Below are 23,484 nucleotides of genomic sequence, written 5' to 3'. Positions count from 1 at the left end.
CTATCTCTGATAGAATCTAATCTAAAATCCAGATTACATGTCAATTTATTCTTAGTTTTCCTCTTCATCATAATTTCCATAATGGAATACTCCTTTCCCTTTAGTTTCTCATTGTTTCTATCCATGTGAGAATCTGTTGGAATAAAATTTCCACTTCTTGGTTCTTCTTACCTTGTGTTTCATAGCCTTCAGGATTCAATACTGCTATTGTGTAGAATAGTCCAGAGAGAATGAGCAAGTCAAATACCGGAAGTTCAGAAGACTGTTTTAAGAAAAATGTCAATACAACCTACCCCTTCCTTGCTTTGAAAGGAATAGTGTTCACAATGAAGGAGGTGATAGTCCCAAAGAAAGTACTCTGTTTTGTTGGGAATACCTTTGATGTGCCATAGTCATCTCTGTGTACTATGTTTCAAGGAGGACATTGACAAGCACATTCAGAGTAAGGTGATTAAGATGTTGATGGACCCAAGACTGCTATATGATGGTTGGAATTGAGGGTGTTTGCCTTGGATCAGAGAAGACTTAAGTTGGATATAAATCTGTTTGCAAACATTTGAATTACTTTTAGGGGAAGGTTAAATTTGTTCTGTTTGGCCTTAAATGTAGAACTATAAGCAATGGTAGTTAAAGAAAAGAAACTTGATCTAAAGAAAAATTTCCTTGCAAAGTGGTTCTTTGAAAGGAGACTCAAAAATAGTGGGTTCCTTTTCATTGGAATTTTTAAGTGGAAGTTGAGTGATCACTTGAGAATGGTGCAGAAAGGATTCCTTTTTAGATACTTAAGATGAGATAAGCTATTTAGGAACCCTATAAGTCAGTCTAATAAAAGGATTACTATTTTTTAAATCCTTAATTTCTACCTGTTGAAGTTACTGCCTATCACTTACTTCTCTGTGTATAGTTAATTAGGTAGATAGAAATACTGTTATTGGAAGCAAAATGTCTTTTTTTAATTGAAAATTTTACAATTAATTATGATTATACATGCTAGAATGTTGCATTTTAGCAAATTTTGTTATAGAGTTTTTTGAGGGGAGAGGCGAAGGCCAGGCAGTTGGGGTTATGATTTGCCCAAATTCACACAGCTAGTGTGTCGTGTCTGGCGTCAGATTTGAACTCAGATCCTCCTGACTCCAAGGCCAGTGCTCTCTCTATTCAGTGAGCCACCTAGCTGCCCCTGTTATAGTTTAATCCCAAGTACTTCTAACCACCAGGTGAGTACAGGAATTTCTACATATTCTGCATATTTAAATGACTTTAAGTATGTTATTGCTTTTATAATTGAGTTTAAGCTTTTTGAGGGGAGTAAGTCTGTATTCAGAGTTTTGAAATAGAATTAAACTTTTTAAATGTTTAACTTCTGAGAAGTCAATGAAAAATATACCAGAGTTTCATAAAGTTTGGAAACTGCATAATACAAACTCAGCTACTTTATGCTTCACACTTGTTTTTAAAAAACCTCAAAACACCTTGTCACAATCATTTGTCATTGTACACTTGTTTTCATGAAATTAGGAAATATGTTTAATGTGTTTGACTCTACTCCTGAATTTCTATGTAATGGAGAGCAGAGAATAAATTTTGCCTAAACGCTGTAGAAATAGTTGATAACCAACTGTTATAAAGTAATGATGTGTTTCCTGCTTGTTTCTGAACACTGAGCTTACACAGACTAAGTAATACACAAACTTGGACAGCACATTGAAAGTTTTGAAAATATCTCTAAGTAAAAAAAAAAACCACAACTAAAAAAATAAATAAATAAAACAAACCCAAAAAAAAGAAAATATCTCTAAGTAAGAAAAAAAATAGTATTACCACAACCTACAAAATAAGTACAGGTTTGGCTTATGCTTTTCCCACTTGAAATGCCCTTCCTAAATCTCATCTCAATTTTCTAATCCCTTCTTGTTTTTCAAGACCCAACTTGGATCTTGATATTTCCCTTTTCCCTAGAAAAGTGGAATTTAGACGGCATTCTTTGGAGAGGCCTTAAGAGGCATGTTGTAGGAAATTTTATCCTCATTTGATGACTGGTGGTGAAGATGAGTTAAAATATGACCTCAGACATTTACTAATTTGATGATCCAGAAAAAGTCACTTAACCTTTGTTTGTCTTAGTTTTCTTACTTGTAATTTGATAATAACAGTGCGTTCTCAGGGTTGTTATGAGGATGAAATGAGATAATAATTGTAAAGCACTTACCACACTGCTTAATTTGTTCAGATAAACTAATTTAACCAGTACCAAATTCTTGAAAAATTCACCATCAGTAATAATTACAGAAATGCAAATTAAAGTAACTTTGAGCTTCAACCCTTCACCATCAGATTGGTAAATTTGATAAAAAGTAAAAATGACAAATGTTAAATTGGGTCTCGGGAAAATGGTGCATCATTGTATTCTTGGTTGGACTATGAATTGGTCCACCTATTCTAGAAAGCAATTTGAAACCACGCTTAGAAAATTATTAAACTGTGCATGCCCTTTGGATCTATTGTTTTTACTGCTAGGTTTATAACCTAATAAAAGAAAGAGGAAAAGGTCATATATATATTTCAGTTCTTTTTGTTGTGGCAAAGGATTGAAAAATAACAATGGGAGGATGACCATTTGTGAAATGGCAGAAGAAATTATGAAATGTGAAGTTTTTTCCAGTTCTGTTGTGTTATAAGAAATGATAAAGATGGTTTCAGAGGAACCTGGGAATGCATATGTAAACTAATGCATAGTAAGGTTAGAAAAGAACCAGGAGAACAGTTTATATAATTATAGCAATATCATAAAAATGAACAATTTTGAAAGACTTAAGAATGCTGCTAAGAGTAATGATCAATCACAGTTCCAGAAGACAGATAATGAAGAATATTACCTATCTCCTGAAAGAGAAAAATGTTAAATGAGACATACATTTTGGGATGTAGTCAATATGAGTATTGATTTTGCTTGACTGTGTATATTTGTTAGAAAGGTTTTTGGGGGATTTTATTTTATTTTTTCCTTGGGAGAGGGAGGGAGGATGGGAGTAGGAGGGAGAAGAAAAAATAAGTACTCAGTTTAATTTAATTTAAACTTTAGTTTAATTTAAAAAAGAAAAGAACTCAGAACTAGCTTGTGCTGCCCTCTTTTTGTCATTCAGTCAATCAACTAGCACTACATGCTTCCCAGCACTGTGCTAGGTGATGGAGGATACCAGGACTAAGAATGAACTACTTTCTACTTTCATTACTTGTCATTTTTCCTCTGACTAGTATCAATATTAGAAATGAAGTTACTCTAAGTCTGTCTGATTTTTCTGAACTGACATATTATCATATCATCAGTATTTGTAGTTCTTCACTTTTATGAAAGTCTTTTTAAAAAGCTTTTTCAAATACATGAACCATCCCTCAGTTATACTGAATTTTCCATCCTTTGATTCCTCACATTGTTCTTGTTATTGTGTCTGCACAAAAGCTCAAAGCCTCAAATGGTGATCAGACTGAATGGTGGTCAGACTCACAGAACTCAGTTTGATACTGAATCTACAACCTTAAAAGCATTAATAACTACATTATGAGAATTGCTGTCCATTACAAGTCATGTAGTATATGAAGGCACTGCTTTTACTGGCCATTTTAATAGATTGAATATGAGTTGTAATTATCAAACATTGAGGCTGAATTTTAAACAGATTTACTAGAACCTATGCTTCTAAATGAATTAGCACCTTGGTATGCTGCAATTGTCTAAAATTTTTTTGAGATTCTCTTTTGAAATTGCCCAGAGAGCCAGTTTACCACGCACAATGAGACATTTCATTACAGGACACTTCTTCTTGGACCATTACCCTTGTCTACTTTCTCATTTACTCCTTCTCCCTGTTGCTTTGAGACAACAGCCTGAGAACTCCCAGAGGGTGGGCTGTTTTTGATACCCAGAAGCATAGAAATGTGGGAATGGGGGTGGGGGTGGAGGGGAGGTTTTGAGAAGCAGAAGGATCTCATCCTGGTCTGAAGCTGAAAGCTCCTAGAAAGCCTTACTTTGAGGCAGATGGATTGAAGATTATTTGTGTACTGCCAGTCTGTCAGCAATAACATAGGGCTAATTGGCCAAGTGCAGAAAATTGCTCTAAGTCAAATAAATGTAAGTTGGAGACTATCTGTTCTGTTAAGCATTTTACATTTCTTTAAATTTTTAAATTTTCTTTCATGATTTTGACTTTCCTGTAATTTTTCTCCTACTCCAAATCATCTCCTTGGACAATTCCTATGGGGACTAGTTGTCCTAATCAGTTACTCAATTTTACTGCCCTGATGACTCCACCCCAGAATCTCTTTTCTATGACCCCTTTTATGTGAATGAAATTTTTAAAATTGATTTTAAAATTGTTTACTAAGTGCTTGCTATGTGCAAAGCACTGTGGATACAATTAGAAAAGTGAGAAAGTCCCTGTTCTAGAGAAGCTTATATTATAAGTAAAAAGGGCTTTGGGGTTTGAAAAGTCACAGTGATATTGAACAGACTAATAGAAGAGTTATTGATGCACCTTTTCCCTTAGTTTATGGTATTACTGATTTGATTAAGATTCTAGATCTGCAAAGGATTGAGGAGCAGGAACAGGGTAGACCTGCAGTAACAGGGAAAATTGCAAGTTCCAGTGGTCCAGAAGGTGAATGAGAAAGGGAAGATGAAATGTTGGCCAGTGTGAAATGTCAAGCATAACTGAAGTCAGCTCGATATAATGGGTCTTGTGATACAATTACTGATCAGGACAGTGTGGGCCCTAGGGAAAGAATCCGAGGTGAGAGGAGTACCACAGGGACGGCTATGTTATAGATAGGTTGGGGAATACAGGTATTCAGGGAAGACTAGGGCGTCTGGTGTCAGCATTGGTGAGACCTTTGCAGGGCTGCTCATCCAGTGTTAGTATCCCACCTGATTTACCCAACTTTCACATGTAGCTCCAAGAAGCTGTAGCATTGCAATGCCACACCCTGGTAAACTATTTCAGCACTCAGGCTAAACCAGGATGAGGGTAACCAATGGGTCTCAAATCCTTTGGTGAGTTAAGGAGGGTGTCTGCTCCAAGCATGTGAAGACTAAGGGCAGTGGAAGGGATGGATGAGAACAGTTTATTCCACTGGCCATAAATGCAACTGAAGCAAGTGCTGTGGAGAAGTTAGAGCTTGGTTAAACATCAGAGATCCCAAGGTCACTGCCATTGGCAGTCATCTTGACTTTTCTCTTGTCACTGGACTCTAGTAACTCTCGAAGAGAAAGTGAGGCACATGACTTTGTGCAACTCTGCCTCTCTTAAACCTAGTTTATGCGGGAGTCAAAAGACATCACCTGTATCATTTTACTAGTTTTACCTACGTCAAAGACCTGTGGTCATGGGCAAGTGATGAAGAAGTGGGTGTAGATGCACTGGGAGCTGTAGTTACAACCCTGCATGTAGGCAGCCCAGGAAACTTCTCACTGGATTGAAGCAGCAGTGCTTCAATCTTCCTGGGTGTCTGGGCAGCCTTTTTAAAGTACCACACTGTTTACCTCCTGGCATGAGGAAGGGGCTAGAAAAGGTATACTAAAAATTGTTTGCTTCACACAACCTAACCCTGAGCTATATGCTGCAATAGGCAGGGATCCTACCCTGTGGTCTAAACACAAAAAAATATACAAAAGCTTTTGCAAAGATGATTCCATTCACCATTGGTACATGGGGTGTGTGAACATTATGGATAACACAAAGTAGTACCAGAGGAAGACAGCAAAGTCAAAACTCCTGTATCAAAAGTCCCCCCAAAAAATATGAATTGGTTGCAGGCCTTGGAGGAACTCAAGAAGGATTTTGAAAATCAAGTAAGAGAAGTAGAGGAAAAATTGAAAAGAGAAATGAGAATGATGCAAGAAAGTCATGAAAAGCGAGTCAACAGCCTGCTAAAGGAGACCCCAAAAAATACTGAAGAAAATAACACTTTAAAAAATAGACTAATTCAAATGGCAAAAGAGGCCCAAAAAGCCAGTGAGGAGAAGAATGCCTTAAAAAAGCCCTATTGGTCAGATGGAAAAGAAGTTTCAAAAACTCACTGAAGAGAATAATTCCTTCAAAATTAGATTGGAGCAAATAGAAGCTAATGACCATGAGAAATCAAGATGCTGTAAAACAAATCCAAATGACTGAAAAAATAGAAGGCAATGTGAAATATCACACTGGAAAAACCACTGACCTAGAAAATAGATCCAGAAGAGATAATTTAAAAATAAGAGACGACCTGGAAGTCATGATCAAATAAAAGAAACTAGACATCATAAAGAAATTTTCAAGGAAAATTAGCGACATTTTAGAACCAGAGGACAAAATAAAAATTGAAAGAATTCACTGATCACCTCTTGAAAAAGATCCCAAAAGAAAGAAAATACCAAGTTCTTGAATTCATAGAAACACAGAATCCAAGGAAGAGACCTCAGAGCCATTTAGTTTAACCTGTAACTGAAGAAGAATCCTCTCTATTCCCAACAAGGCTTTCCAGCCTTCCCTTGAAGATCTCATCTTAGAGAGAACCTACTGTTTTCAAAGGCTGCCTATTCTACTTCTGGGTAGCTCTAATTATTAGGAAGTTGGAATTTCTGCTTATATTGAGTCTAAATGTTTTCTCCCTAAGTTTTACTCCTTGCTCCCTTTTTCTGCAGAATTAAATGACCCTTCGGGTCCTTTCAGATATTTAGCGACAGGTATTGCTGCCCCCCACCCCCACTCTAATTCTTCTCTTTTCTAGGATAAACATTTTCAGTTCTTTCATCCAGCCTTGATATAATCTTAAGTCCCTTTGCCATCTTGGCCACCATCTTGTGGAGTTTATCATGGGCTTCCTAGACAAGATAAAACTTAACACAATATTCAGAAATGTCTAACCAAGGTAGAATAGGAAGGCTGTATGTTAGCTTGTAGTTTTTAAAAAATATGTTTTTATTGATACGGTTTATATTAATTACCCATGTTTAAATCATTCTAACATTCTAATAAAAATTCTGCTTGGTTGTAATTTTCTTCATTTGATGCTGTAATCTTTTCCATTTTTCTATTTAACATTTTTGTGTCATTATTGATTTTATTGGCCTATAATTTTTTCTTTATAGTATATTTTTATGAAACTTAAGAATCAAACTATTTTTGTCTAGAAAAAAAAAAGACTACTCAAAATAGTTAAATTTTCTTTTCTTTTTTTTTAAAGCAATCAGGGTTAAGTAACTTGCTCAAGGTTACACGGCCAGTTATTTTTTGTGTGGGTGCCGAGTATCTGAGGCCAGAACCGATCCCAGGTCTCCCGACTCTGGGGCCAGCGCTCTTACTCCCTAAGCCACCTGGCCTCCCCTAAATTATCTTTTCTACTACCATTTTTTATACTAAGCAGTCATTCAGACTTCTCTATTTTACTACTGAAAAAATAAATCTTAACAAAAACCAAATTTGTTAACCAAACTTTTAAAAATCCACGCTTAACTAAATTCTTATATTATGTGTGTTACTAAGTATGTAAATTTCTTCAACTCTGGGCTGAAATGAAGAATGTACAAAGTGCCACTAAGTAAAAGGATAAAGCTCATTAACAACTCGAGGGCGGAGGCAGGATCAGGAAAGCCTCCCTCAGTTTTCAATGCTCATCTTCATCCCTGAAATTACTTTAATTTTTAAATGTATTTTACATTTACTACTGTACATGTTGTGTCTCTCAAATATAATGTAAATTCCTTGAGATTAGGGATAGTTCTTTTTTTTTCCCCCCTTCCTGTGCTGAACACAGTTCCTGGCACATAGTAAGAGCTGAATTAATTCTTGTTTAATTAAATTGAATCAGGGGCGGCCAGGTAGCACAGTGAGTAAGAGCACCGGCTCCAGTGTTGAGAAGACCTGGAGATCGAATCCCGGGCTCAGACACTTAGCACCCACCCAGAAACACCTGGCCATGTAACCTTGAGCAAGTTACTTAACCCCAATTGCTTAGGGGCGGCCAGGTGGCTCGGCGAGTAAGAGCACCGGCTCCAGTGTCAGGATGACCTGGATCAGATCCGGGTTCAGATACTCGGCACCACACCCAGAAATAATAACTGGCCGTGTAACCTTGAGCAAGTTACTTAACCCCGATTGCTTTAAAAAAAAAAAAAAGATAATTAAATTGAATCATTGTGAGGTGATACCTGAGGTTTGCTTTGAAGGAAGCTAGGAATTCCAAGACTCTGCCTTAGAGAGAAAGTATGCATTCCAGGCACAGGAGGCAACAAACAAGTTGGAGGGAGATAGAACAGAGAGTATACAGAGAGTAATAGTTAATGAGATTTAAAAAGTAGATGGGACCCAAATAATAGATTTAAAAGTCATGCTGAAGACTTTCTATTTCATTCTAGAGCCAGTAGGAACCCATTGAATGTTTTTGAGACTTAACTGAAATAGGGATGTTTAGAGAAGAGAAGCTCTGGGAAACACATAATGTGGTGATGTTGATTTTGAGTTGCTTTTGAGATGTTGAATTAGGGCCATTCTGTATCATTTTTTAATGTGGGTGTTTCTCTAATTTTTAGGAGTTTTAAAATAATGAATCTTGGTCAGTTTTTCTTATCAATTTCAGTTCTGACATTTGGCAACAAAGACATTTCCAGATGAATGATTATGTTGTAAATAAGTTTCCATAGTATGGAGAGATAAGGAGAAAACCCACACATGAGGCATAAATGTTCATATGAGGTTTATTAAAGAACATTTTTTACAGTTAACTGGAGGGGATATTTCCATCCTTCATGCTCATATTCAGAGTGGGGTAGTTGTGAGGAGATGTGTGGCAGATCTTCCAGACTGAGATTGGTGGTAGCTGTACTTCTAAAGATGTCTTTCCAGCTTTTTCCTTTTATTGAGGAAAAAAAATCCTATCTCTTATGTGTATCATTCCTTTAGCTAATATATCCAGTGATTCTATTACTCTTAAAACCAAATATAACCTCTTCATTTTGGCTTTTAAAACCTGGCACAATCTCATTTCATTCTATATTCCCGGCTTTATTATGCTTACACTTTTACCTGCACTCTATAAACCAGCCAACCTAGCTTTCTTGCTCTTCTTCATGCATGACAATCCATCTTATTCCTTCCTTCCTTTGCGCTATATTTGTAGAACAGTGAGAAGTAGCATACAAAGTTACACAAACCTAGGAACAGGAAGCCTGGGTTCTTGGCTTAGTTTTGCCATTGATTCCATAACATTGAGCAAGTTATTTAACTTATCTGGCCTCAGTTTCCTAATTTCTAAAATGAAGGGATAGTAGAAGAGAGGTTCCTGTGATCTTTGCCATTATTAACATTTTATTTTTTATGTGATTAATCTTTGTTAATAATTATCATTAAATACCCTTTGTTGTGAGATGGGTAGAAAGGTAGCCTAGGAAAGATATTTGGTGATTTTCTAATTCCATTAGCTACACTCCTGTGCCTAATGGAGTCTGTTCTTTATTTTATTTTTAATTGGTCAACGATCATTTGTTAAGCAGGTACTATATCCTAGATGGTCTGTCTGGATCTTATAGAAATAGTGTCATTGAGATTGACTGGTATATCCTGTAATTAAAATGCCTTATTTTATGTTGTAAATTAATTTCATAAATACCCTTTTTCATATTTTGCAGGCTTATGCTCTATAGCCATTTCTTCTGGCTCATAGTACTTAAGTGTTCTTATTAGAATATCCTCACACAGATAACTATCACTGTAAATATGATAGCAAGTCCATTTTGACATCTTTCCTTTAAATATATTAGGAATAGTCATTCATTTTACTATTGACTTCAGCAAGTATTTTATTGAACAATAGACTGCATATTATAGTGTTCTTGGAGCTAGATTCTTCGAACTTGGTTTCAACTCTCACCTTTCTTGATTACTAGTAGCCAACTTACGAGTTTGTCACCTACCTCTATCACTGTCTTTACTACTAACTAGCCTTGTGAGAGGTTTTCTCAAATGCTACATCTCTCATTTACTAGCTATTATTCTTAAGCAAGTTACTTAGCCCTCAAAGCCTTAGTTTCCTCATCTAAAAAGGGGCATAATAAGGCCTATAGGTACCTACAACTATAGGGATAATATGAGAAACAAATGACAAAATGAATACAAAGTGCTTTTTAAGTGTATTATTCCTTTCTGTATAAATGTTCCACCATTATTAAATAGTAAGCTCACTAGAATATTTAAAGCATAATTCAGTTTGTATAATTTATTATACTGCTTATCTACTGTTGTTACACTTCTAGCTAAAGTGTATTCTGATTTAAACCACATTTGAAATATACTCAGTCATTATAGATAATCTTTATTGAGTAAATGGTAAATTTTTTTCAATAAAAAATTTGTCTAGGTTTCCAAACCTAAGAAGTGATTAAAAGTGATCTTTAATAGCTAATTACAATAGCCCTTTATAGTTTACAAAGCATTTTACATATATTATTTTATTCCTCACAATAACCCTGTGATGTACATGCTATTGTCATCCTCATTCTACAGATGAGGAAACTGAAGCTTAGAGAGGTTAAATAAGCAGGATCACACAACTAGTCAATGTCTGAAGCTTGATTTGAACTCAGGTTTTCCTTTTTGTTTGTTTCACTAAATAACTTATTTTCATTTAATTTGGCTCAAAAGAAGCATTAGGACTATAGAATTTTACAATTCTCTGTTAAAATAGTAAGATTTCCTACTATTGTGGTCACTTCAACTTAAGTTTAATAAGCAAATCTATTTGGAAATATACTATTTCCTTTTAAAGATATTCTTTATACAGCCCAATATGATTTCATCTGAATAATTATCCTGAGAATTGTGCTGTTTCATACAGTTTTTAAATGTATATATTTCTTCTTTTCTTAGTGATTTCGTGTACTTTTTTCCTTATTTTTTTCTTTAGATGGGTCTAGGAAAAACAATTCAAGCAGTTGCCATAGCTTATTTTTACAAAAATGAATGGCCTCTTTTAATAGTTGTTCCTTCATCTCTGAGATACCCTTGGACAGAGGAGATTGAGAAATGGATTCCAGAACTAGGACCACAAGAGATCATTATTATTCAGAATAAAACTGATGTTGGGTAAGAACAATTTAAATATTTTTCAGTGTGCAAGAAGTATATGCTTTTTAAAAAGTTTATAAAATGTCTTTCAGTAACGTATAAAATTAATTTGATACTTTTGTGTTCCTTTTCTAATCAGCATGCACATTTGTCTTTACGTTATAATTCATATTTAAAAAATCTAAGTTACTCGTTCCATATGTCTTAGAATTTTATTTGGCAATTTTTGATGGATATATGTTAATTTAAGTATTTATGAAGTAATGCTTACAAATGTTTCTAGTATTTTAAAGGTTATTTTATTTCATTTTATTACAAAACCTCTTTTCCTAATTTCAGTTTTCATCCATTTATGTTAAGTTTATCTGTGAATAAATAATATAGCTTAATGCTTAAGTAAAGTCACCATGCACATTTACATTTCCAGGGCCTATATGGAAGCTTACACCTTTTCCAAGCCTGGTTGCTTGGGTAATATTTAAAAAGGCATAATAACTAGAGGATTGTAGAAAAAGAGCTGAATGAAATTTAACAACATATACATTCATTATGAAATCAAAAGGATTTTAAAGTTATATACAAGATTGAAAGAGGGAGTGGCTAGGTGGCACAGTGAATATAGCACCAGCCCTGGAGTCAGGAGGACCTGAGTTCAAATGTGGCCTCAGACACTTAACACAAAAACTATACGTGTGAAAGTGGGCAAGTCACTTAATCCCAATTGCCCTACCTTCCCCCCTCCAAAAAGCAAAAATATAAAAAAAAATTAAAAAAAAAGATTGAAATAATATGGGGGAAAAGAATTAAAAACAAATATAGTATACAATTTGCTGCTTTCTATATAATTGGTTACTAATTTTTTAAAATTGGTACTAAGAAATGAAAGATTTATTGTAGAATTCGTAAGAGTCTAAGGAACTTTGATCATTTCTAGCCAAGAAATTATATTTGTTGTTAAACACACAAAAATGTCTTTTTCTTCTTGGTTATATTTTAGTCATATAACCATATGATTATGTACTATAATGCTTAAAGAAAAGATAATCCTAATTTTATTTGATTCACATATAGATTACCCTCCCCCTAGACATGCCCTGGTTGTGTATGAAGTCACTATTTAAAATTTCTTCTGCATTTTGCTTCCTAAGTAGAAAGAGAAGATCACAAATCCCCTTACAATATCCAGTCAGAACTCAAAAATTCTCATTGCCTTGTTGACATTGACAATTTATGTGTTCTACTTTGATTATTAGAAAGCAGAGAGCTGAATAATATTGTCTATTCTTAGTTTTCCCTATTATCAATAAAGAAAAAATGTTGAAGTAGTATCTGTCATTTAGAGTTAGCCATGATCTATGCATATTTCATCTGTGCACAGCTATAGTGTTCTTCTGTTTTATTAATAACAGAAAATGAAATAGAAGTGAATTTTTATTGTCATTGTGAACTAATAAATTCATTTATGCAAGTAATTAAATAAATAGATTAAAAATATTTCCTAGGGGAACAATTTTTACAGCCAGTGTCTCTGATAAAGACCTCATTTCTAAAATATAGAGAACTGAGTTGAATTTATAAGAATACAAGTCATTCCCCAATTAATAAATGGTTAAAGGATATGAACAGATACTTTTCAGATGAAGAAATTAAAGCTATCTATAGTCATATGAAAAAAATGCTCTAAATCACTGATTAGAGGAATGCAAATCAAAACCACTTTGAGGTACCATATCACACCTATCAAGTTGGCTAACATGACAACAGGAAAATGATAAACATTGGAGAAGATGTGGGAAAATTGGAACATTATTGCATTATTGGTGTAACTGATCCAACCATTCTGGAGAGCAATTCAGAACTATGACCAAAGAGCTATAAAACTGTGCCTACCCTTTGACCCAGCAATACACCTCCTAGGTCTGCATTCCAAAGAGATCATAAAAACAGGGAAAGGACCACATGTACAAAACTATTTATAACATCTCTTTTTGTGATGGCCAAGAATTGGGAATTGAGGGGATGTTCATCAATTGGGGAATGACTGTACAAGTTGTGGTATATGAATGTAATGGTATGCTATTGTGCTATAAGAAATGATGAGCAGGCAGACTTCAGAAAAACCTGGAAAGACTTATATTGATGCTGAATGAAGTGAGCAGAACCAGGAGAACATTGTACACAGTACTAGCCACAGTATGTGATGACTGACTTTGATAGACTTATCTCTTCTTGGCAATGCAGGGATCTAAGACAACTCCAAAAGACTCAGATGTAAAACGCTGTCCACATCCAGAGAAAGAACTTTGGAGTATGATGCATATGAAAGCATACTATTTGCTCTCCTTTTGTTTTTTTTTTTGTTTCTTCCTTCTCGTGGTTCCTCCCATTAGTTCTAATTCTTTACGTCATGAATAATGTGAAAATATGTTTGATATGAATGCATAAGTAGTCTCTATCAGATTGCATGTTCTCTTGGGGAGGGAGTAGGAGGAGAGGAAGAAAATTTAACAGTCAATCTTATTAAAATGAATGTTTAAAATTAAAAATTAATTAATTTTTGAAGGGTAAAAAAAAATTTCCTAGGAATAATTTTTAAAAGAATTTCACTTATTGGATGTCAATACTTAACAGCTGTAGTTTAAGCAATTAAAACTTCCTATTTTGAATCCTTCTTTTTTAGACTAAGGATACATAAAATCTTCATTATTTTTTTTTCAAAAATAGTATTATAGTCTTTATTTTATTCTCTTCTTTTTCTCTTTCCCTTTATTTCTTTTCCCTCCAACAATAATTGTATTTTCCATGATAAATTGGTAACTGACACTTTTTTTTAAACCTCTATTTTCCTTCCTAGGAGAATATCGACCAGTAAAGTGACAGTTCTAGGTTATGGTCTATTAACCACAGATGCAAAGCTTCTGATAGACACTCTGTACAAACAGAACTTTAAAGTTGTTATAATAGATGAATCACACTACATGAAGTCCAGAAATGCATCCCGAAGCAAGATTTTGTTGCCATTAGTACAAAATTCTAAAAGAGCCATTCTTCTTACAGGGACTCCAGCTTTGGGAAGACCTGAAGAGGTATTTAAAATTCATTTTTGTGTGTATGTGTTTTTTTTTTTTTTCCGGAAAGTTAATTAAATCAATGACCTACTGTTTTTGTAACATCTTTTCAAGTTTCGATACCCTAGACAGAGAGAATTCCTTAGTACTTTTGCTAGTGAAGTAATAATGATTATAAATTATCTTATAATGAACATTCTTGAATAGATTTAGCACATAGGTCTACGCAGTAGGTATAAACAAACATTTATTTTATCTACTTTTCATAAGTCACTAAGTCTAGGCACTAAGGATACAGCAGTACCAAAGTTGTGTGTTTTTTTTAAAAACAGTACTTGTCTTCAAGGAGCTTACATTCTACAGTCCAGGGGAGGTGAAAGCAGGAGTAGAGATTGAGCAGGAAGAAAATGGGTTTTACATACAGAGATAATATGCAAGATAATTTGTGGAAGGAGAAATTACCAACAAACCAGCAGATTATAGTAGGTTTCATGAAAGATGTGGTGTCTTTAACTATGATGTACGTTAAAGATTTTAAGAGGAAGAAAGTACATTCCAGACATTAGACAGCCTTTGTGAAGGGATAGAGAAAGGAGGTGGAATGCTGAGTTTGAGGAACAACAAATATTCAACTTTACCTGGAACATAAGTGAATAAATACACTGGAAAGTTGAAACCATTTTATGGAGTACCCTAAGTACTATGTAGAAGAGTTTTTATTTTATTATAGAAGTAATAGTGAACCACTAGAAGTTTTTGAGCAGGAAAGTGACACAGTTTTGTCACATCTGTGCTTTTGGAAGATTATGATGGCAACTGCATAGAGGATATACTAGAGGTGGAACATTATGAAAGCAGGAGATTAATTTGGATGCTGTGACAGTGGATTGTTGAAGAGATAATAAAATTTGGGCTTAGAGGAATAGCCATATGAACGAGGAGAGTGGCAGAGACAAAATAGATTTTGTGGAGGCACAATCAGTAGTATTTGGCCACTAACTGGATATGGTGGGGGAAGGAGGGGAGAGGAAAAAAATCAAAGATGACTCTAACATTACCAAGCTTGGTGACTAGAAGAATGGTCACATCATCAACAGAAGTAACAAAGCTTAGAGGAGGAGAGCAGCTTTGGCACTGTTGACCATTTTTTTTCCTACTGCATACTCTTTCTGGATTTTCATGACTGCTCCCTTGGTTGTCTTCTCTGACTCTTCCTTCTCAGTGTCCTTTGCTGGATATTCACCCATGTCATACCAAAGTTCTATCATGGGCCCTCTTTTCTTTTTTCTATACATTTTCTCACTTGATCTCATCTCTTTCCATGGGTTCAGTTATCATCTCTATTCTGGTGATTTCAAGATGTTTGTATCCAGCTCCAGTCTCTCAGAATGGCCACATGTAAAAGGAACACACACACACACACACACACACACACACACACACACACGTGTGTGTGTGTGTGTGTGTTTATGTATAGAAAAGCCTGTCTATCTTATCTAATTTCCTCAAACTCGCTCTCCTATAGTACACATCACCAATTGTCTGTTGGAAATTTCAAAGTAGTTTTCTGTTAGACATCTCAAATTCAACATGAACAAAACAGAATTCATTGTCTGCTCTGCCCCCAACTCCCCAAATTATGACTTCTGAATTTTACTTCTTATCTTGTGGATGTTGCCATCCTGCCAATTACCCAAAATCACAGTTTCAGTGGTATTTTTGACTCTTCTTTATTGTGCAACCTACATAGCTAACCATGGTCAAACCTTGGCATTTTTTTCTCCACAACTTCTTTCCACTGTTGTTGTTGCCACTCTAGTTCACACTCTCTATCAAGTGTCTCCAATCTCATTCATTTTCTATGTAGGTGCTGAAGTAGTAACCTTGACCACCGGTCTGCCAACAGCTCCCCATCAACCCTGCCCCTCTTTTTCTCCCGCCCCCCACCCCCACCCCAGCCAACTCCAGTAGCTCCATGTTACCTCTAGGATCAAATATATTGTGCTCTGTTAGTTATGTAAGAGCTCTTCACAGCCCAGCTCCTTCCTCCATTTCAGTCTTTTTATATAGAACTTCCATGCATTTTACCGGTCTGCATGATGTCTTTTACACACAATGTTCCATCTCTTGACTCCATGCCTTTGCAATGGCTGTCCACCACATCTGGAGTGCTCTTCTTCCAGAGTCTACCTCTTAGAATCCTTGAATTCCATTAAGACTTAGATCAAGCACTGCTTTCTACTGGAGGCCTTTCTTGGATTGTATGTTGAATACAGCCTTCCCCTTTGAAGCTCCATTTCATCTAATTATATGTCTCTTGTATGTAACAATTCGTGTACATGTTGGCTTTCCCATTAAAATGTAAATTCTTTGAGGGCAAGAACTTTTTTTTTTCCTTTTTCTTTGTATCTCCAGTGCTTTAAACATGGTGCTTAGAACACAATAAGTCTTTAATAAAATTAGTCTTGATTGATTGAAGAGTAAAGATGATGAGTTCTGTTTTGTTCATATTGAATTTGAGAGACTAATATAGTTATTGATAGGTCATTGGAGTCCAGGGAAAGAGTAGAGTTTCATAGATTTGGGAATCATCCACATAGAGATGGCAATTGTGAGTGAGGCAGTCATCAAACATGTATTAAAGGCATATTATGGAGGCCAGAAGAACTTCTGGGAACCAGCATCTGGAGGCTCCTGCTACTGTTGGAGAGAAAGAAATGAGAACTGAGGACTGAAGAAGCATGACTGTGATGCCAGTATTTGTTCTGTCTGTTTTGATGTTATTTTGCCAGATTCATCTGCTGGTAAAGGACAGTGCTGTTGTTGCAGAGGTTCTGGAACCTTGCTGTTAGTTCAGAAGCCCTGAAGGAGGATTTTCTTGTTGTATGTTTACAGAAATCCTGAAGGAGGGTCTTGCTGATGTTTTCAGGGGTTCTGAGACTATTCTGCAGGCAGAGAGTGAATTGATGAGGACACTGGCAATGTATATCGTGGCTTTGTTAAGCTTTGTCTTCCCAGTAACAGAGATTGGTGAGATGAAGAAAAGACCTCTCCTTGAGTCTTGAATGCTGTGATGATATAACCTTGTTGTGGCTTAGGGGTAGATGGCCTTTGTGCTCTACACTGCCCCTTTGAGAAGGTGCTTGGTGGTGATGGATGGTATTGTATTTCAGTTGTAATCTAGGGTTGGAAAACTTTTGACTTTTATACTTTGTGACTGACCAAATGAATGTACTGTGTTTATGATTGGAAACTAATCTCCAGTTGAATAGAGAGAAGACTTTGTGATTTATTAAATGAATGTACTGCTGGGGGTGGAATACTTGGACCCTAGTACTTTGTGATTGAATTGAGAACTTATTAATGACTGAGTTACCCTGTATTTTGATTTTGATTTTCTGTGAATGTTTTGCCTTAATCTGTCACTGAATAAATGGAGTTTGCTATGCTCATAACAATCTGAAAAAAAGGCATATTATATTCCCCGTATATTGCTAAACTCCATTCTAATAGAGATAGTATGCGAAAAAATCAGATATAAAATGCGTATCATGGATTATATAGTAAAATCAACCCATTAAAGGAAAGTATTGCTGTTTCTCATCCTGTAAACACTTAGAGATTTCTTTATAGTAACATTCCATTTTTCCAGAAGCTTTAGAGCATTATATACTTCGAATATCTTAGGGCATCAATGAATATTCACCATACATGGAAAACATTTTCTGTACTTTGTACCGATTGTAGGATTAAAACTTTTTGGTGTCTTGGTAAGACTTTTAAGTGCTAGAAATACTTGTTATTCAATTTTTAGGAAACTATTCTTCACACTTCATGAAGCATTTTAATAGCATGAAGCTAAAGTCATTTTAGTTTCCACTTTTCATATATTAGGACAAATTAATCTATGAAAGAAAGCAAATTTGCTTAGTGATTGAAAAAATGTTGTTTGACCCTAACTCTGAGGTGAGAGAGCAATCTCACAGCATATAAGTATGAGTTATACAGCAGGATTACATGGATCAAAGATTGTCTCAGACATCAGTGACTGGAAGAACAGTGCTGTTATTGCTACACAAGGTACCTGGGACCAGAAGCTAATGTATATGTCAAATGGGGGGAGTCAAGGGGAAAGTTAGTGAGTGAAGGGTAATAACTTTGTCAAATAATTGAGTTTGGAATGATAGTGGATAAGAAGGAAAGGGACAGGGCGGCTAGATGGCGCAGTGAATAGAGTACCGGCCCTGGAGTCAGGAGGACCTGGGTTCAGATCCAGCCTCAGACACTTAACACAAAAACTAGCCATGTGACCTTGGTTAAGTCACTTAACCCCAATTGCCCTCCAAAAAGCAAAAAAAAAAGAAGAAGGAGGAGGAAAGGGACAGGACTACAAGCCTTCGGACTCTTAAGGTATCTGTCACACTAAAGGGATGCTCTGGGAAATAGGCTATTTTCTTCAGCCTGCTGCTTATTGTTGAAACTCCTATAACTGCAGCCTCCTAGAAGGTCATTGGCAGAGACCTCTGGGCACCTTCCCCACAAATGTCTCAAGAGTATCTTCAGGACATAGATAAGCCTCTGGCTCAAGTTAGTTGTCATTGGCAGAGTCAGGGATGATGTCTTCCTTTACTTTTCCCCTAACTTTCCCCAACAATCTGCTGCCCTAGGATATACCGCAACTCTTTCAAAACTAAAGATTGACTATTTCACAACCATCTTATGATCAGAAAAAAGGCCTTATTGCAGGACTTGACAAAAATCAAAGTCTCATATATCCTACCTTTTACTTCCAGGATTCAATTCAGGACCTGAACCTCAGACTAAAGTACCTACCTACCAGGACTCAAACTAGCACCTGTATCTTAAATACTAGATCTCTTACTCTAGGATCAGGGACCCAGACCCCTCATGTGGGACCAGTGCCTCCAACAGTCCTATCACCTTAAGGAACTGTACTAGAATCAAAAATTCCACACTTTCTTTGATGTTCACTTTGCCAAGATATTTTTCTCTATCTAGGTCTTGATGGCAGTTAAGGACCAGCCCCCATGTCATTTTTCCCTCCTTTTTCAAAAAGCTGATGACCCCTGCCCCTATACTAAGGGACTTCATCATTCACATCAGCCCTCCCTCCAATGCCTTGGCTTTCAGGTCCTCAGTACCTATGACCTCCTCCTTCACTGTATGTTGGGCCACACAGAAAGGGAAGATCACACCCTTGATTTCATCATCCATCACCTACAATTGTTCCACTTGTGGGAACAAGAATTCTGAAATTCTTCTGTCTGACATAATCTCATTAGTCCATCTTCCTTGTGCCTCATTCCTCCTAAACCTATTCTTCATCCTCACCATGACCTCCCTAAATCTCTTAATGTTCTAACAGGCCATCACCTTGATTCTTCTTTTACTTTATTCCTTTCCCACTCTTAACCCTATTGATAACCAGAACCCTACATATAACCAGTTCCCTTGTCGAGTCATACCACAACCAACCCCAATTCTGAACTATTTCCACCATTTGTTTTTACTGAAATTACTTAGTGTGGTACAAGGGAAAGTCATATAACCATGTTGACTGAATCTGCTACAGATTTATATGATCTGATCTCAGCTGGACCCTTCCATCAAGAATGTGATTCTTTTACTATTTCCTAATTAATTTTCTGTATCACTACCCACAGCATGTATTCTAAATCTTTTCTTTTCCCCTTTTGTATCTCTCACCATCTCCCCACTTTCCTCCCCTCCCCATCACAGTACGGTACTTTACCTGATACTATACTGAGAAAATAGAGACCGTTAACCTTGAGCTTCCTCTTCTTCCTCCTCTGTATCTCAAAATTCCTTGACATCTTTGCCTCGTCTTTCTTCCTTTACTCTCTGATTATGTTGGTCCTTTTTCCTTTTCTTTTGAGGTCTTCCCTATTATATGTGCCCTTGATTCTATCCCTTCCTGTCCCCTGCTGTAGATTTTCCCTATAATAATTACCGCAAGACACACTTTTTTTTTTTTTTAAAGCAATCGGGGGTTAAGTAACTTGCTCTAGGTTACAGGGCCAGGTGTTTCTGGGTGTGGTGCTGAGTATCCGAGGCCAGGATTTGATCTCCAGGTCTTCTCAACACTGGAGCCGGTGCTCTTACTCGCTGTGCTACCTGGCCGCCCCTACGACACACATTTTCTTACTATTTCTTGACTGTTTTACTTACTTATTTCTTATTATTTATTGTCTCTTTCCTGACAGCTTTTAAACATCCTCAGGTCTCTTCATCATTAAAAAACCCTCACTTGATCCTACTTGCCTCTAAGCTATCATGTGATTACATTCAGCCTATTAGGGGGCAGAGTATATTTTCAAAGCAGGAAAGGTCTTCAAATTCCCTTAGGCTTATTAAGGGGCAGGGAAGATCTTCAGATTCCCATTACAGTAACACAAATCCCATCACTGAACTGAAACTACCCATTCCAAAGTTACCAGTGATCTCTTAATTGCCAAATCTAAAGGCCTTTTGCCAGTCCTTATCCTTGATCACTATAGCATTTGGAACTATTGACCACCATCATCTATGTCCTGAAGACACTCTTGAGACATTTGTGGTCCAAATTAAACCTGCAGGAGGAGGAGAAGTGTCCAGAGGTCTCTGCCAATGACCTTCCAGGAGGCTGTAGCTAAAGGAGTTTCAACAATAAGCAGCAGGCTGAAGAAAGGAGCAGCCTCCTGTTCTCTGTGTTTTCATAACACTAGTGTTTCCTGGTTCTCCTCAATTGATTATTCCTCCTCAGTCTTCTTTGGTATCATAGCATCCATATCTTGGCCTCTAACTATAGGTATATCTCTGTGTCCAACCCTTTTCTCCATCTGTGCTTTGTCTTTATAAGCTCATTAGTTCTCATAGTCTAATTTATCATCTCTTCACAGCTGTAGAGGGTTCCAAGATCTATATATCCTATAGTCTCTATATATCCTGTAGTCTATATAGTCCCAGTTTCTCATTTGTGCCCCAGTCCCATATCACCAGCTGCCTACTGGACATTTCAAACTGTTCTACCATAGTCATTTCAAACTCAGCATGTCTAAAACCAAACTTGTTCTCTTCTCCTCAAACACTTCTTTCTAATGTCTCTTATTTCTTTTGAGGACGCCACTGTACTTCCAGTTGTCCAGGTTAACCACCTAACTCTATCAGCAGCTACCATCTCTACCTAGTTTTATATATTCAATAAATTGCCAAGTCTTTTTGTTTTGACTTTAATATTTCTTGTGTTTGCCTCCTTCTCTGTACCTGCAGTTCATGGAGCTTCTGCCCTAGATCTGGGTCTCATCACTTATTACCTGGGTTATTGCAGTAGTCTGTCTTGAGTTGGGAGACCATCCTCCACACAACTACCAAAGTGATTTTCCTAAAATGCAGTTTTTACCGTGTTATTCCCTTCATCAGTAAACTACACTGACTCACATTATTTCTAAGATCAAATACAAACTCCTTTGACATTTAAAACCTTTTCTATTTTGGCTTCAGCTTACCTTTTCAGACATTACACATTCTTGTACTCTGTGGTCCACTCAACTAACTTTCTTGATATTTTTCCCACCCAACATTCCATCTTTAGTATCCATATGTTTGCACAGATTGCCCCCACCTCTACCTCTTAAAATCCCTACCCAGCTTCCTTCAAAGCTCAGCTGAAATGCTAACTCCTTTCTACAAGGGGCCTTTTTTGATACTCCTTCGCTCCTAATGCATTTCCCTGAGATTGCCCTGTATATATCCTACATATACGTACATGATTCTCTCCCCCACCCCTCCTCAATAAAATGCAAGTTCCTTGTGGGCAGGGACAATTTCATTTTGTCTTTGTATCTGTAGTTCCTAGAACATAAAGTAATATACTATATAATAAATGGTTATTGATAGACTGCTACTAAGATGCCATATATTTTTGGTTGATGAAGGAAAATTTTTAAGTTATTGTTTGAAGAGATTTAAAATTCTATTAATATAATATGCTTAGAATCATTTTGAGTTAGATTAAAAGTATATGCTATATTAAAATATGTTCTTTTTTGTTTTTAGCTTTTTATGCAGATTGATGCACTTTTCCCAAAACAATTTGGAACATGGACTGAATATGCAAAAAGATACTGTAATGCTCATGTCAGGTACCTACTTTTAAACATCTCTCTCTGTCTCTCTTATAAATGTATGTTTTACATTGTATATATACATATAGATACGTATAAATACACATACATACACACATTCAACTATAGATTGAGTTATACAGCTGCTGTAGGATTTTAAATAGAGCATATTTATCAATGGCTTTCACATTGGTATGAATTGTTGAATGATGCAATAAATTACAATCTCATTTAATTCACATATAAGCTGATGGATATGACTTAGACCTAGGATCTTAACTTTGAGGGATCTTAAAAGTTTGGATTGGTATTCCCTAAAGCAAATGGAATAAATGTTATTAAGGTCATTTAAGTGTAGTTCCCTTTGAAAGTATAACAGTTAATGACTTTCTAGTCTTTCACAACCCAAAGATGTTGATAGTTCATGAGGAAAACAGAGAGTCTTCTTAATATCCCAAAAAAAGAATAAGGCAAATAGAAGTGGTAACAGTCATTATATTCCTGTATTCCAGCTTTGTCCTTTTAACTAAAGTAAACCAGAAAAACAATGAGTCCCTTGGTCTGTTGCTGAGTGTATCAAGAGATTTTAGTTCTATAATTTCAGTTTAGATGGTTATGGATTGACTCAGAATTTTTATTTAATTTCACTGTATGCTTAATGGCTTTATTTAATGAAATCAACTTGTGTTGATAAATTCAAATGAGTACTAACTTGGCCACTATAAAAATTAATCCCTTCTCTAGACTTTTTAAAAACACACACACACAAAACAGAAAAGTAAATATTCAGGTTTTTGCTGTTGTTATTTTAGTGCTAAACAATTCCAAAACTGTCTTTAATCTCAAGTTCAAAAATCAGCAATCAAAAATAAATAGTCAGCAATCATCCCTTAATATCCATTGATTCCCTCTGTATCGTCATTTGGCATTATTCTAGACACTGTTAGGAAGCTGAAGGTTACTATTCTATTGACTATAAATGTCTGACCATAATAACAATATGCCATATACTGATGAGTAGGGTGATGTTTTCTTTTTTTCTTATGCCATTTTGGTGAAGGCCAAAATTTTGTTGCCTTTTTTTTGACACTGCAATTCAATGGAATGATGCCCTCACAGCAGCAGCTCTCAAACTTTTTGTTTGCAGGACCCCTTTACACTCTTTATTGAGGGACCCCA

The 23,484-nt window shown here is 36.0% G+C and overlaps 1 protein-coding gene across 12 annotated transcripts in view; it reads left to right on the top strand.

Moving 5' to 3' along the window:
* ZRANB3 (zinc finger RANBP2-type containing 3) overlaps positions 1-23,484 on the top strand; it is a 240,770-nt gene that overhangs the window by 95,039 nt on the left and 122,247 nt on the right. For 10 of the 12 annotated variants that reach the window (XM_069067826.1, XM_069067830.1, XM_069067825.1 and 7 more), the window contains 3 exons: positions 10,933-11,111; positions 13,948-14,179; positions 22,238-22,323. In XM_069067826.1, coding sequence (XP_068923927.1) covers positions 10,933-11,111; positions 13,948-14,179; positions 22,238-22,323 — 497 coding nt within the window. Of the gene's footprint in view, positions 1-10,932; positions 11,112-13,947; positions 14,180-22,237; positions 22,324-23,484 lie in introns of those variants that run through there. The other 2 variants (XM_069067833.1, XM_069067832.1) reach the window with 2 other exon arrangements.

Source organism: Petaurus breviceps, unplaced genomic scaffold (genome assembly GCF_028583685.1).
Source record: "Petaurus breviceps papuanus isolate PSGF00001 unplaced genomic scaffold, PetGlider_PUasm1.0 90752, whole genome shotgun sequence".
Taxonomy (NCBI): Eukaryota; Metazoa; Chordata; class Mammalia; order Diprotodontia; family Petauridae; genus Petaurus; species Petaurus breviceps.
This window is presented reverse-complemented; position numbering and strand designations above follow the sequence as displayed.